Genomic DNA, 14,987 nt, shown 5'->3' with positions numbered 1-14,987 from the left:
TAGCTGGGTTAGAACATTTGCAATTCTCAGATCTGCAATCTGTATACATCTGGAAGAGACTAGTATGAGAAAAGACAAATTATTCAAAGATGTATAATTTGCAAGCATTGCAGTAGCATAAATTGGAACACAGTGTATGGGAAGTGGATAGGTGGTGAAAACTAACCCTTGTTTGGGGTCTTATTAACTGCAGGTTATTCCTGGTGCGTGAAAGCCAGCGGAATCCCAAAGGCTTTGTCTTGTCCCTTAGTCATACGCAAAAAGTGAAGCACTATCTGATACTTCCGGTAAGTGAACCATGAAACTGGCTGAGCTGCTTTCATCCATCCAGTCTTGGTCTCCAAACGCAAAGCAGGAATTTTTATTTGTTTCTTACCTATATTATTATTGCTTCAGTATGCTAGGGATTACGTTTAAATGTTCTGCATGTATTCTTCTGTTGTACTTTACCTTCTACAAAAGATGACTTCTATTTAATAGTACCACTCCTAGCCTCTTTTAGCTATATTTATAGCATCTTAGAAAAAAACTGTTAACATAATCTACTTTAATCTGCATTTGTGGATGTATAAGGAATTGGTAGAGCATACAACTCCCAACTGCTAGCTAGCTCAAGGTCATCCAAGTTTAGGGAAACCAAATATAGACAGAATCTGACCAAACAGAACATAAATATGTGACAAGTTTACATTTCAATTCATTGTTGGAAAATATGAAAGCGACAAAGCAGGAAAAAAAATATCTGCAGTTCATCTGGTTTCGTCACATCAGCAGAGCTAAACAGTCATGCATAAGGAATTCTTGGGAGATCTGCAATTCCTCTGTTGTTTACTTTCTAGAAAAAAAAGGTGTTGTACTGTACTCAGATCAACTTGTGGAAGCACTGTTACTGGAGAGCAAAAGATGGGCAGGGATGGGGTGGACCACTTCTGCCTGAGATTAATTATTGAGATGTAGCCTGATATCATCTTCCACTTCTTCTATTCTCTTTTGCCTCTATTTCTATGCCAATGTTTTCTAATTCTTTATGCCTTTCAGTGTGAAGAAGAAGGACGCCTCTACTATACCATGGATGATGGCCAGACACGTTTTGCTGACTTGATTCAGCTAGTGGAATTTCACCAAATCAACCGTGGCATCCTGCCTTGCAAGCTGAAGCACTATTGCACATGTGTTGCCTTATGATAGACTGTCACCCATTGGCCATTCCTGGGCCCTGAATTACCATTGGCTAAGGCTTATATGTAGGTCCTTTTGAAATGGGTACATCAGACCTACTTCAGACTTTCAACCTCTCTGTCACCTTGCCTTCAGCCACTTCTAGAAGAAACCAAGAAAAGAACAGTATTTAACCTTCCCATAAGGCTACTCATCAGTAAGCCTTCAGATTTTTTTTTTCCAGAATCAAAGAAGGATTTCAGGTCACAATATAGTAGTTTAGTTTGGAAACAGTCACAACATTGTTGGCTGGTGTCTTTTTTTTTTCATATGACATTTTTTACCTCTTGAGTGCCCTTCTATATGTATGTTTTAATACAGACTTTGCTTTGTCACCATGTTACAGAAATTTTGCTGCATTGATCATTTAATCTTTCTAATGTGATTGCCAATTTCCAGTAGTCTGGATGTTGTATGCCAGACTTATGCATTGTTTCAAAATCCTAACTGACTAGAAAAAATAGTAAGATGTAAGAATTGATTCGTATTGCAAATAATTTTTGTCTTATTAACTCTCTTAAGAACTATTGTCCAGTTCTACCCAAGATTCTATGGGTGCTGTCACCTTTGTTAGAAAATGAGTTCTTTTATTGTTCAGTCTCTTCCCTGGTACCTAGTAGCATCACAGTTTATGAAAGTAAATGCAACCTGTTCAAGGGATGGGCTACAATGTTATGAGGATCCGATTAGAGTCTTTGGGACTGTCTTTGTTTTTGGGAGAGAATGCACAGCAGGAAGGCTCACATTAAGCCCAAAGACTGCTCTGAAATTTCTTGTGACTCTGTCAGATCGGAGAATAGTGGTCTGCCTGGTAGGCAGAATCTCCTTGGGCTCTTGAGAATCACAAAACCCATGAATTCTTCTAATTGTGAGTCCTATAACAGAGCAAAGATTGAAACATTTTTGGTTAAGTTTAATTAATGTGACAGATGAGAAATTGAGGTTTGAAGAAATGTTTTATTTTCCTCCTTGTGTTAAGGGCTTAAAATATTGTGGGAGCGAGAAGGGATGATGCAAGAAGGCTGTGACACTCTTATTTCTGCTACTTTTTGAGGCCAGTATATACTGTGATGTTTTGTTGTTTGTATATGTAAATTCTGGTAATAAATCTTATTTTTTATGATACCTCAGGCTGGTTTTCTACTCAAATCAAGTTGTGAAACGAACAAGCTAATTGCAACCTTTGACATGCATAATCAATGATACCTTATAGAATAGTAAAAAAATATATCTCCATACATAAGCTACCAGATTTCTAATGTATAATTAAATATAAATGTATTTCATCCTCATGTTTTCCTATCCTAAACAGTGTCTGCAGCAGAAATGATAGAGAAGTCAATAATTAGCCTTTCTTCATTGCCATTTTTTTTTAATTTGACTGCCCAGGATCATTCCAGATGCCTTGGAGAAAGGATAGCTAAATAACATTTGCAAAACCATCCAGTAAATATCACTTTAAAATTATTGTATCAGGAAAAAAGATCACTAAGTTCCATATTAGTTTATGATGATTCTTTGATATTTTGTCTACAAACAAACCAAGCTGGGTAATGTGCCTTACAAAGGTTATTGGGAAATGCCATTTTCTTTTTTCCAAATACTTTGCCAAGTCTCATGGTTTTGTTTATGTATCACGAGTGGCTGATCCTGGAACTGATTAGATGGGATTTGTATGCAAATCCATTTGGAGTTTAACAAAATTCAAGAGATTAAGAGTTTACATTTTAGCCAATTAGGTCTTAAACTGGCCTTTTTAAAGCCCTTTGAACCCTTTGGAGAAGATGTAAGGGTACAAAGTTTTTAGGAACTTCAAGTCTTTTCAAAATATTTTTAAAAGTCCCTTTTTGGGGAGTCTACATTTCTCTCCTTCACATAGGACACTATGTCTCCTAAAATTGTACTGATAACAGGTTGTTCATCTGGCATTGGGCTGGCTTTGGCTGCTAAACTAGCAAAAGATAAGCAGAGGAGGTTCAAAGGTGAGTTTTCAAAATTGTGAGTGTGTGTGTGTGTGTGTGTGTGTGTATAAATAGTGTATTTGCAAACCATGGATAATTAAGTTCATTAAGTTCATAAATAACTATATATATATATATATATAAAACACTATATATATATATATATAAAAACAGCATTATGCTGTCTGCTGCAAGACTTAAGGTCTGCTGCTTAAATGTCTGATAAAGCCTAGAAAATAGTGATTTGGGATGTCACTTAACTATGGCTATACAAACATCTTGATTTACGTAGGAAAAACCCTGGCTAGAACAGTAATGCATATATTTTCTTACTTCTTCGTAGGGTTTATGTGTGTTTTTCCTCTAGCAAGGGTTACGTAGGGAAAACATATATATATATAGTATATATATACTATATATATATAGTACTGCATATACTTTTTCAATTATTTTCTACTTTAATACTCCTGCTTTTAACAGGTATAATATACACCATTATCATTCTATATTCTGCTCACATGTTCCAGGCTAACTTCCAAGCACCCATCTTATTATAATTCTATCTGTCTGTCTGCCTGTCTATCTTTCTTTCAATTATTCTGCAATTAAATAAAAAACTGGTATGTTATAAAGCAACACAAAGGAAATAAATACAAAGGAAATATCAGCCAAAGTAATTATAGGGTTGCCAGGTCTGCTTCCAAAAAAATAGCGGACAAGAGAGGTGTGTGGGGGTGGGGTTAAGTAGTTAAAAAAAATTACAATTAAATTATATATTTTCTTACAAACATTTTAACACGTATTAAAATAATCACTTCAAAACTTTACTTAAAATTCAAAACATCAAATATATTATAATAATATGTAAAATATTAAATTTAAATATTAATTTCATCATAAAGCTTTTGAATAAAAAAATGTCCACTATTTTGTGAAAAAAAATAGTGAACATAATGTGAAAAAAGCGGACTGTCCGCTCAAATAGTGGACACCTGGCAATATTAAAAGTAAACTATTTCCAGCAATGCCTCTCACATCCTTAAAATACCTAAAGCATTCTTAGAAATCAAAATGTTGAGTATTGTAGCTGAGAGTTTCATTTGCCTTTCAAAATATGAGTTTTATGTGACTGGTTACAGCAAGCTTAAAACAAGCTCTCTTTATTCCAACATTGTCTATTATCCCCAAATGTTGGGTAGTCTTGTTATATATTATAATTATACAGATGATAAGTTAGTGACTGTTCACAAAACATGGTTAAGCAGGCCAGTTACAGATATAATAAAAGTATTTGCACAAAATCTTACATACAGTTATTGATACAGCTTAGTTATGATAAATATCTTGGGTGGTTAGGACTTCTGTGTATTATACTAATAGAGAATCCTATCTAACCTTGAATTGTACAAAATAAAAGCAGGAAATAAATGTAATTAATACAAGAATAACTTCAGTAACCAGATTAAAATCTGAACATATATAAATGAGTTTAGAGTATTTATTTGGCAGTGGGAGCAAATACAATTTCTCTATCAAATAGGTTTTGATGAATTACACAATAAACTGCTAAATGGGGACTCAAATTTTATGTTTAAAAGTGCACAGTACTGAATAGCAACCCCATTTTCAAAAAATGTTTCAGTTGCCTGGTCCATCTCTATAAATTGTTCAGGACAGGCATGCTCTGTTGTATTGGAAATGCTGATTTGTGGTAAATGTTGAAGATTTTCAGAGTTCAGACTTGCTTCCTAGTAATTGTATGTGTATTCACTAACAAGCCATAAACTGCATTTAAACACCATTTCAGATAACAGTATTAAAGGACAAAATTGTGAAAATATTAATATTGGGATGAGATTTAGCCATAGTTAAATCCCTTTTCTTATTTGGCCTCTGTAAATACATTTCCAGAAAGGATTAAATTTTAAAAATATGTTTATATTACTGATGTTTGGCAAATAGAATAATGAGAATTCTAATATCACATAACACCAATTTTAGAAGTTACGATCTCGTGGAACCTTTGCTTATCTATGTATTGAAAATTTTGAATTCTCCCTTCTGCTAGTTTTATTTTCTTAACAACTGTTGGTTTAAGGAATAATTTCTTCATCTTGTGACTCTGCATGAACATTCTGTAGTTCCATTTAATTGTTTGCATAAGTTGCCAGCTTATTTAGCACACAAATGTTTTTGGGATATACAAGAACTACAGTTTGTGGACTTGTCCTCTTGAGGATCAAAATTGTTTATGGCAAAATTGGGACCTATGGATCTCTAGTGTGTAAGTTTTGAGAATTAATTTGCAGCAATTTATTTTGCCTCAGAATTCCTACTTGATCAAAAGATGTTGATTTATGCCACTGTTTCCTTTCACTGTTCCAGTTTTAAATACAGATGTCCACTGCATGATCCCACCCCACTCCGAGGGGAAGGTTACTGCAAAATCCCCATTTCCTGCTGATCAGCTGGGACTCAGGAGGCAGAGAATAGATGGGGCCAGACAGAATTTTTACTACCGGTTCTCTGAACTACTCAAAATTTCCCCTACCAGTTCTCCAGAACTGGTCAGAACCTGCTGAAACCCACCTCTGGTCCTGTACCATCCTGATCCTGATCATGGAGAGATTTTTCTTCCCTTCTTGCCCATGCCAAATGTTAGTGGACTTACACCCAAGGCTAACAATCATATTGCAAAGGGTGAGTCCTGTACCAGCATTTTCAAAGACATAATGGGCTATGTTCCATGCTGTAACTTCCAATGTTTAGCAAATGCCAACTTTGCTGTAGACTTTTTCTTCAAAGAAAATAGATTCAGGGTGTGATGAGAGTCTGCTTCAGTTTTGTGAGCACATTTGTGCTTCCAAAAGCTCTGGTACCAGAGAATTATTACTGAATAGTCTGGAAATACATTACAATACATAAATATGAAGTACGGTAAATATGTATTGTAAAGCAAACTTGAAGATATCAGGTTGAGAAAAATTATGAGAAGAACTCGTCAAAAGCAACATTATAAGACCAGTTGGTAAATTACTAATGTGTTATGAAACTATGTTTACCTAAGATGCATATATTTATACAATTGACAATCTTATTTATTATTGGGTACATACTTTGAGAAAATTTTAAGCATTTGGCCATTTGAAATAAAACAGGAAAGAATCTGCTCCCAAAGTTGGCCAGCCAAGTTGAAAGGAATATATGACCAAGCATCACCTATCTTCTAGTGATTGCCACAATGAGGAACATTACCAAGAAAGAAAATCTGGAAGCAGCCATAGGGCCAGCACTCAACCAGACTCTAGAGATCAAACAGCTGGATGTCTGTGATGAGAAATCCATCCACAACTGCATTAACACCATTCCTCAGAGACATATTGATATCCTCAGTGAGTACTCAGAGTTGCAGCTTTATCAACCTTCTAGGGGACATAAAACAAACCCCATGAACCCCTGTGTGTGTGTGATTGTGTGTGTGTGTGTGTCTGTATGAGTCTGACTCAGTTAAGCAGATACTTCCATAAGTGCCAAGTATCCAGTTTCTTTTATGGCCCAAACCAAAATGGCCATGGAAAGCAAATGCTTGTGACTAGAGAAGATGCATTCCTGCAGCAGCCTCAACTAGAAAATATGAATTGGCAGATGCACTTAGTAAGCGTTAATCACTAAGATCATGAATGAGACAGAGAAATCTTAGGTCATTCATACAATAAGATATTTTTCAGGAGAATCTGGAAAATACTCCTTTAAAACTTCCACAGTTAATCATAAACTTAGGTTATTCCTCCATAATCATAATCAGTTTGAGGCAAACACATCATTATGACATATCTTGATAGAAGAGAACATCTGTAACTCAGGATTGAACCTGGGGTCCTTGGTACTGTTTGGGGTTGGTGGTTTTCTTGCAGATATATCAGACTAAGTAACATAATCAGGGCTAGTAGGGAATGGGGTCTTGGGAAATATCATGTCTTTTTAAAATGGCTAATGGAATATTTTAGATACATTTAATGGTCATTTGGAATAGACTTTTCTTTAATAACATATATTATAGACCAAATTTATTTTAAAAAGGCAAAGGAAATACAAGGCAAGAGTTATACATCACATTACTTGAAATGAGACAATAATGCCATTGAGAAATATTATGGAAAGGTAGGACGTAGTGTGAAAAATGACGACATGTATTCTGGATGACTGATTCGACTGAGCCTAATTTCTGGATGGGATTAAAGCCTAAAAGATTTCATTGTTTTGTAATCAGATGCCACATTTTGGGAAATAGCAGAGTGGCTAGGACTGCACAAAGGACATATTGATGTTACTGAAATGAGGACATACTTCCTTGGAGGGTGGATCTTCCTCAGAATTTGGAGTTTTAACTGTTTGCTTGTTAAACTTATACAAAAATTTATATACTTGTTTTCATTCTATCCCACCATGCACATAAGCCATGCACATAAAGTCTGCTTTCACATATAATCTAGTTTTTCACCACTATTGAATAACAAATCAGTTGCCAGGTATTCAGGCACTGTACTTTGAATGTATTGCTGAACATTTGGTTAATCTTTGCTGCAAGCAGCAAGGGTCTTGAGTTTTCTTTGGTGATGACCATCAAAGCAATCATCATGTGGTGTTGCAGTCTTCCTAATATTATTAATCCTCAGGTTTCTAGCTCTCTGATTAACTGGAAAAGTTAATGGTATCCATATTTTCTGACTCAAAGCTTTGGACATCCAAGTGTCAAACTTTCAAGGTTCAATAATGTCATTTTCAGTTGACTTTTCCATTTCATGCTTTATCTTATTGTGTGGTGAGTGGGTAAAACAGACAAAATTCTTAACTACTTCTTATAGTCAACAATGCTGGGCTGGGCTCCATTGGTCCTATTGAGTGTCAATCAATTGAAGAGATGAAGGCTATAATGGAAACCAACTTCTTTGGTGTAGTAAGGATGATTAAAGAGGTCTTGCCAGACATGAAGAAAAGGAGGAGTGGGCATATTGTGGTAATCAGTAGTGTCCTGGGTTTGCAAGGTAAGCTGATTTTAATTTATCTTCGGTATCCGTACAGTTGTCAATTCAGAAGCAGCAGATAAGGCATTTTGTTTAGATGCATATGTTTTAGGGCAATCTTTCTTGCCCAACATGATACTCTTCAGGTATATTATACCACAACCAATTTCCAGGTAGCATGAGCAAATGAACTGTGGGAAGTTTCCTCTAAGATATCTGGAGGATCCATGATTTGAAAATAATGTGGTTGAATAAAATAAGTTCCAAATTATTTACCAAATTTCATAAACATTTAAAATCATGAATGAGGTAGAGATATCATAGATCATTCATGCACCAAGATTTATACATTTACCAATAAATACTCTGTACATATAATTCTGTCTGTATAGATCCACTTGTGTTATTTCCATAATGCTAGTTTGCGACAAATCTTGCAGATATTTTGATTGGTATATCATGTTATATAAATAATACAGCAAGTAGCAATGTTTAACCTATCTGAAAAGTAATAAATATATCCAAATTGGAGTGACAATTTGTTGTAAAAGCAATAGGCACATTTTGCTTTCAACTTTATATTAGTTTCTCCAAATGTTCCTTTGGTTCCTCAAATGCACAAAATTCAGTTTCAGGCATCCAAATAAATGAGAATTTGTAGTTTGATCATAGTTCTAAACTTAACAATAAAAATAAAACTAATGCCTATACCAGGGATTGGTTGGATTCTCACAATACATTAGATTAGGGTTTGGTAATATCTGGTTCAGCATGTTATAGGAACCTAGCCATTATCTTGTCCTGTTGACAGCCAAGATAATATATTATCCCAGGAACTTGGTTATTTTCCCTGGATTAAGGGAAAATAACTTCCCATTGAAGAGCCCAAAGTAACACCATTGGAAGGATAGAAGCAATGTTTCTAGCTAGTATAGGCTTTCATAACCAGTTATTTGTGGGAAGTGTTGAGTTTCAGAGTTTAATGTCTGTGGTTTAGACTACAAATTTCTTGATATTTTTCTGGCAACTGTGGGTTGGCATCTTCAGAGGCAAGGTGGCCCAATGGTTTCTACTTTTTTAATGCACTTTTCTAAACTTTGGGGAAAGAAAATGGGAAAAGAAAAGCTATGGGAAGCCATTCACTTCAATTTTCTCTTGCAAAACCCCTTCAACAATACACAAACACACACCCAAATAGGTCTGGGCCAGGAAATGGCCTTTTTTTAAAATGTGAGGAAAACTTGCTCAACATGATTCAGGCTTGTCTTGAATTTGATCACACCAATAGAATAAAGAAAAGCAGCAGTTCAAAGGAGAACTTTTTGGGCCTTTATAGACTGCACTGGAAAGGGGAAAACTGTCAACTGGACCTTACCATCCCAAGCTAAATTCCTGCTGGCCATTTCTGATTAACAAAATACAGAGATACGGTCATGACTTAGTCATAATCTATTGTGTTTTGTCTTCTAGGCATCATTTTCAATGACATCTATGCTGCATCCAAATTTGCCATTGAAGGCTTCTGCGAAAGCCTTATTATCCAAGCACTCAGATTTAATATATTGTGAGTAGATAGTCGTGGTGATGCTAATAAACTCCCCTCCCATTTGAATATAGTCAGATTTGCCATGTCCTTATTTCTGTACTGTTTTAATGAATGGAATACAAACAAAAATTCAGGAAAAGCAGCTGCATTCATTGGAATAGTCTAGCAAAAGGCTTAGATTTTAATCTTTAGCAGAAAAAAATGGCAATATGTGGAAAAGATTTGTTCTGTTAACTGAACATCACATAGCTGCTGATCAGATAAAATCACTACGAATAGTTCAGGGCAGGGGTGGGTTCTAATTTTTTTTTACTACCGGTTCTGTGGGCATGGCTTATTTTGTGGGTGTGGCTTGGAGGTCATGTGACTAGGTGGGCGTGGCTAGCTGGTCAGAGTCATTTCTGAAAGGTCCTCGCACTTACGACCAGTCCTCGCACTTATGACCTGATTCATTTGTTTGCTTTTAACACTGATCAGCTGTAGGACGGCCCTTTGAAGCCCCGCAGCAAGAGTTTAAACAGTTTTTTTCCCTCTAGTCATCAGCTGGGACTCAGGAGGCATCAATAGATTGGGGGTGGGACCAAATAAAAGGTAAGAATAACGTGGGTGGGTGGGTGGGTGGGTGGGAGGGGGGGGAGAACCGGTTCAGTGACGTCATATTGTCACCGCTACCGGCTCGGCTGAACCGGACCGAACCGGGAGGAACCCACCACTGGTTCAGGGTTAACCTCTATACGGATAGTCCTTGACTTACAAGAGTTCGTTTAGTGACCATTTGAAGTTACAATGGCAATGGAAAAGTGATTTATGACCATTTTTCCCATGACCGTTGCAGCATCCCTATGGCCACCTGATCAAAACTCGAATGCTTGGCAACTGGCATGTATATATGATGGTTGCAGTGTGTTGGGTCATGTGATCACCTTTTGTGACCTTCTGACAAGTTAAGTCAATGTGGAAACCAGGTTCACTTAACAATCGTGTTACTAACTTAACAACTGCAGTGATTCATTTAACAACTGTGGCAAAAAAGGTCGTAAAATGGAGTAAAACTCACTTAACTGTCTCTCTTAGCAACAGAAATTTTGGACTCAATTTGGACTCTGTTCCCCTCCAGATCAGTTATCATTGTATTTGCCCAATCCTTCAGCTATGAAAATAGCTGGCCTCTGACTGGGTATGTCCAGACGGGATGACTGAGGCAGCTCTTGAGAGTGTTATCTGGGGGGAGTTCGATCCTGTGGCTCCCGAGGACATGGACAGGGTCCTGGGACGGCTGAACGCGACCACATGTTTATTGGACCCGTGTCCCTCCTGGTTGGTACTGGCTTCCCGGGAGGTGACACGAGGCTGGCTCCAGAAGATTGTTAACGCTTCTTTGAGTGAGGGGGTCCTGCCGGCCGCTTTGAAAGAAGCGGTGGTGAGGCCCCTCCTCAAGAAGCCTTCTCTGGATCCGGCTGTTTTGGCTAACTATCGTCCAGTCTCCAACCTTCGCTTCATTGCGAAGGTTGTTGAGAGTGTGGTGGCGCAACAGCTTCCCCGGTACCTGGATGAAGCTGTCTATCTAGACCCGCTCCAGTCCAGCTTCCGGCCTGGGCACAGCACGGAAACGGCATTGGTCGCATTGGTGGATGATCTCTGGAGGGCCCGGGATAGGGGTTGCTCCTCTATCCTGGTCCTGTTAGACCTCTCAGCGGCTTTTGATACCATCGACCATGGTATCATGTTGCACCGGTTGGCGGGGTTGGGGGTGGGAGGCACCGTTTTGCGGTGGTTCTCCTCCTACCTCTCTGACCGGTCGCAATCTGTGTTGACAGGGGGGCAGCGGTCGACCCCGAGGCACCTTGCTTGTGGGGTGCCACAAGGGTCGGTCCTCTCGCCCCTTCTGTTCAACATTTATGTAAAGCCGCTGGGTGAGATCATCCGTGGCTTCGGGGTGGAGTTCCATCAGTACGCTGATGACACCCAGCTGTACATCTCCACCCCAGGCCACCCCAATGATGCCCTTAAAGTGATGTCCCAGTGCCTGGAGGCCGTGCGGGCCTGGATGGGGAGAAACAGGCTCCAACTCAACCCCTCCAAGACCGAGTGGCTGTGGCTTCCGGCGTCCCGATATAGCCAGCTGACGCCATCGCTGGCTATTGGGGGCGAATCACTCGCCCCCACGGAGAGGGCTCGTAACTTGGGCGTCCTCCTGGACGCACGGCTGTCGTTAGAAGATCATTTGGCGGCCGTGGCCAGGGGGGCTTTTTATCAGGTCCGCCTGATACGCCAGTTGCGCCCCTTTCTAGATCGGGACTCCCTACGCACAGTCACTCAGGCACTCGTCACTTCCCGCCTGGACTACTGCAACGCTCTCTACATGGGGCTCCCCCTGGGGTGCACCCGGAGGCTCGAGCTGGTCCAGAACGCGGCCGCGCGGGGGATTTTGGGGGCGACGAGGCGCTCCCACGTGACACCTCTCCTGCGCGAGCTGCACTGGCTCCCGGTGGTCTTCCGGGTGCGCTTCAAGGTGTTGGTGACCACCTTTAAAGCGCTCCATGGCTTAGGGCCGGGGTACTTACGAGACCGCCTTCTGCCACCAATAGCCTCCCACCGGCCAGTACGCTCCCACAGAGTGGGCCTCCTCAGGGTGCCGTCCGCCAGACAATGTCGGCTGGCGACCCCCAGGGGGAGAGCCTTCTCTGTGGCGGCGCCCACCCTCTGGAACAACCTCCCCCCAGAGCTACGTACAATAACAGACCTCTGGATTTTTCGTCGGGCCCTAAAAACCCATTTATTTCAACTAGCTGGGCTGGCTTGAGTCAAATTTTAAACGGATTTTAAATTGGAATGTTTTAATTACGGCCAAAATTATTTAATTATTTTAAACAGATTTTAGATTTTGTATGTTTTGTATGTATGTCTTGTTTTTACTTTGGCTGTTCACCGCCCTGAGTCCTACATTGGAGAAGGGCGGTATAGAAATTTAAACAAATAAATAAATAAAATTCAGAGTGTCGTTAAATAGAAAAAAACTGCTTTAGCATCTGTACACATTTTGATTAAAAGCTGTTCCACAGGGACATTACTAATCTAAAACAGATTTTCCTTGTCCTGGTGTCCTCCAAATTATTGAGCTAATAAAAGAATACATTGGAATTCTGTGAGTTGTAAGTTCTTGAGTCTTGAAGAAGATAACTCAACATTTTCTTAATAAATCAATGCAAACAACTTTCACTCTTTTCTTGAGAAGCTTATCTGATTGGTTCCAGTCTCCAGTATGAATTCTGACCTGTGTAAACACAAGAAGAAATTTATGTAGCTCATTCAATGATTTTAAGATAGCTGGTGAAAGTACAAATTAACATTACTAGTTCACAAAAATTAAAAACTGGAGGAAACAGAAATTTTGTAGCCAATGTCCTCCGGAATAGGACTGCTGGTAGAACCTTCTAAAAATCCATTTCTGTTATGATTTTTCATGCTTTATTTGTAGTGTCAGCTTGATAGAGCCTGGTCCAGTGGTGACTGAGTTTGAGATGAAAATCTATGAAGATGCAGAGAAAACCGACTATTCCCAGACAGATCCCGAAACTGCTGAGATATTTTCTCAGATTTATCTGAAAAATTCCAAAGCTATCTTCTCCAGCCTGAGTCAAACACCTGAAGATATAGCTGAGGTGATAATTTCTTCTAATTTGGGGTTTGATACTATAGAATCAAAAGATTCAGAGATGCCCCATGATCTCACCACACCAGCTCCGCTCCCTGTGTCCTGCCTCCTGCCCATTTACAATATCTGTAAGCATGTGTGTGAAAGGAGCTTGTATACATGTAATTTTTATGCACTCATACAATAATGAAAAATGTCGTATGCTCCTCCTTGGCACCTTGGGACTCTTGTTTATTTACACCATAGAACCTCATTTGTTTTTGTTGAGAGAAATCTTTTTGTTTCCTAAGGTTGACTTTTGAAATAATACTCACACGAATGTCCTCTGATTCCCTTGACAGCATGTCCTAAAGGTCATTTGTATGGAGAGGCCACCCTTCCGTCATCAGACTAATGCCATGTATACCCCCATGATGGCTCTCAAGCAAGCTGATCCCACTGGGGCCTTGATGACTGACTCGTTCTATACATTGATCTTCAGATACAACAACCTTTTGCGCATTAGCCTAAGGGCCATCCAGCTCCTCCGCTGGCAAGCACGCAAAGTGAAACAAGGTGTCCAATTGCTGGGCTTCAGATAAAGTCCTTTGTGATGGTAGCCCAAACCGCATAGTCAGCAAGACGGTTAGAGTTAGTTGCCTGGAAACTCTTCAAGCAATTGCTTAATGTATTAGCTTTAGACTATTGAACGTATACTTTATGTTTGTTAAACTCTCTTAACTCCCAATTCTTGTTTTATGTGCACTGTGGCATTATTAATTGCAATGTGTATATAATTATTTGCAAAAAAAAAAAAAAAAACAGAGCAAAAGGATAAAACAAAGAAGCATCAATAAGAATCCCCCAACAGGAAAGCAATTTACGAACACAGGAAGCATAGCTGGAAAAAAATTCACAACTGGGAATTTGCCAAACTGATAAATTCACATAAAGATGTCATACACACAAACAATCTTAAGGAGAAGGGGGGAGGGAAAGCATCCATTTTCAGTATTTCTGAAAAGAATGACATATTAGGAGAACAATTATTAATATAACTTGCAAATGGTAAATAAATTTAATTAAATCTTCCTGCTTTTAAAATAATTTTGCAGTTTTTCTATAGTAGTAATTTTACAGAAATACAGTCTACATTTTAAAACACTATTGATAAAATAAAAGAGATATTTTACTTTTCCAATATATTGCAATAGTCAACTGAATGGATAACCATAAAAATTGAATCAATTCATGTTGTTGTACTGTAAAACAATCTCAGAATTCACTATTAAAGACTTCAAGTAATTTTGTTGGTTTCTTTAAAAACCTCTGACCAAAGCACTAATTAATTAGACATTACCACTAAAGTTGATAATATGCACCAATTCGTTTATACACCAGATAGCACAATCTATATTTCTAGCCTGAAGAATTCATGCTCTGCTAATAGCAAATTAATTTGGAATTGAGTATTGTTTATATAGTACAGAGTATTAGAACATTATCTCATTTTGTTGTATTTTACTCTTTCAATTAATTCTGTTTCCTATCCTTTAAATGCTTTATGGCATTTTATTACACTTTTTTTATTTTGATATACTAAT

General features: G+C 38.4%; 2 protein-coding genes across 5 annotated transcripts in view; both read left to right on the top strand.

The window, feature by feature from the left end:
• The window catches only part of GRB7 (growth factor receptor bound protein 7), a 56,696-nt gene extending 54,355 nt beyond the window's left edge, over positions 1 to 2,341 (top strand). For all 4 annotated transcript variants that reach the window (XM_087892192.1, XM_087892193.1, XM_087892191.1 and 1 more), the window contains exons 14-15: positions 194 to 287; positions 1,039 to 2,341. In XM_087892192.1, coding sequence (XP_087748318.1) covers positions 194 to 287; positions 1,039 to 1,185 — 241 coding nt within the window. In that variant the 3' untranslated portion in view covers positions 1,186 to 2,341. The remainder of the gene's footprint in view (positions 1 to 193; positions 288 to 1,038) is intronic.
• A 707-nt stretch (positions 2,342 to 3,048) lies between these two features.
• Positions 3,049 to 14,688, top strand: LOC117665044 (retinol dehydrogenase 8-like). Its single transcript, XM_034416569.2, has 6 exons — positions 3,049 to 3,200; positions 6,410 to 6,571; positions 8,045 to 8,224; positions 9,674 to 9,767; positions 13,228 to 13,411; positions 13,746 to 14,688. The coding sequence occupies exons 1-6, from the start codon at positions 3,104 to 3,106 to the stop codon at positions 13,983 to 13,985; spliced, it is 957 nt and encodes a 318-aa protein (XP_034272460.1). The 5' UTR covers positions 3,049 to 3,103; the 3' UTR covers positions 13,986 to 14,688.
• Positions 14,689 to 14,987: the final 299 nt, after the last annotated feature.

Source organism: Pantherophis guttatus, chromosome 4, assembly GCF_059756535.1.
Source record: "Pantherophis guttatus breed Tessera chromosome 4, ASM5975653v1, whole genome shotgun sequence".
NCBI lineage: Eukaryota > Metazoa > Chordata > Lepidosauria > Squamata > Colubridae > Pantherophis > Pantherophis guttatus.
Note: the sequence above shows the minus strand (reverse complement) of the source record. Positions and strands in the feature narration are given on the sequence as shown.

Coding starts and splice junctions, on each gene's coding strand:
- LOC117665044 (XM_034416569.2), top strand. CDS start 3,104: ATGTCTCCTAAAATTGTACTGATAACAGGTTGTTCATCTGGCATTGGG. Junction 6,572..8,044: donor GAGACATATTGATATCCTCA/GTGAGTACTCAG, acceptor TACTTCTTATAG/TCAACAATGCTGGGCTGGGC. Junction 8,225..9,673: donor TAGTGTCCTGGGTTTGCAAG/GTAAGCTGATTT, acceptor TTTGTCTTCTAG/GCATCATTTTCAATGACATC.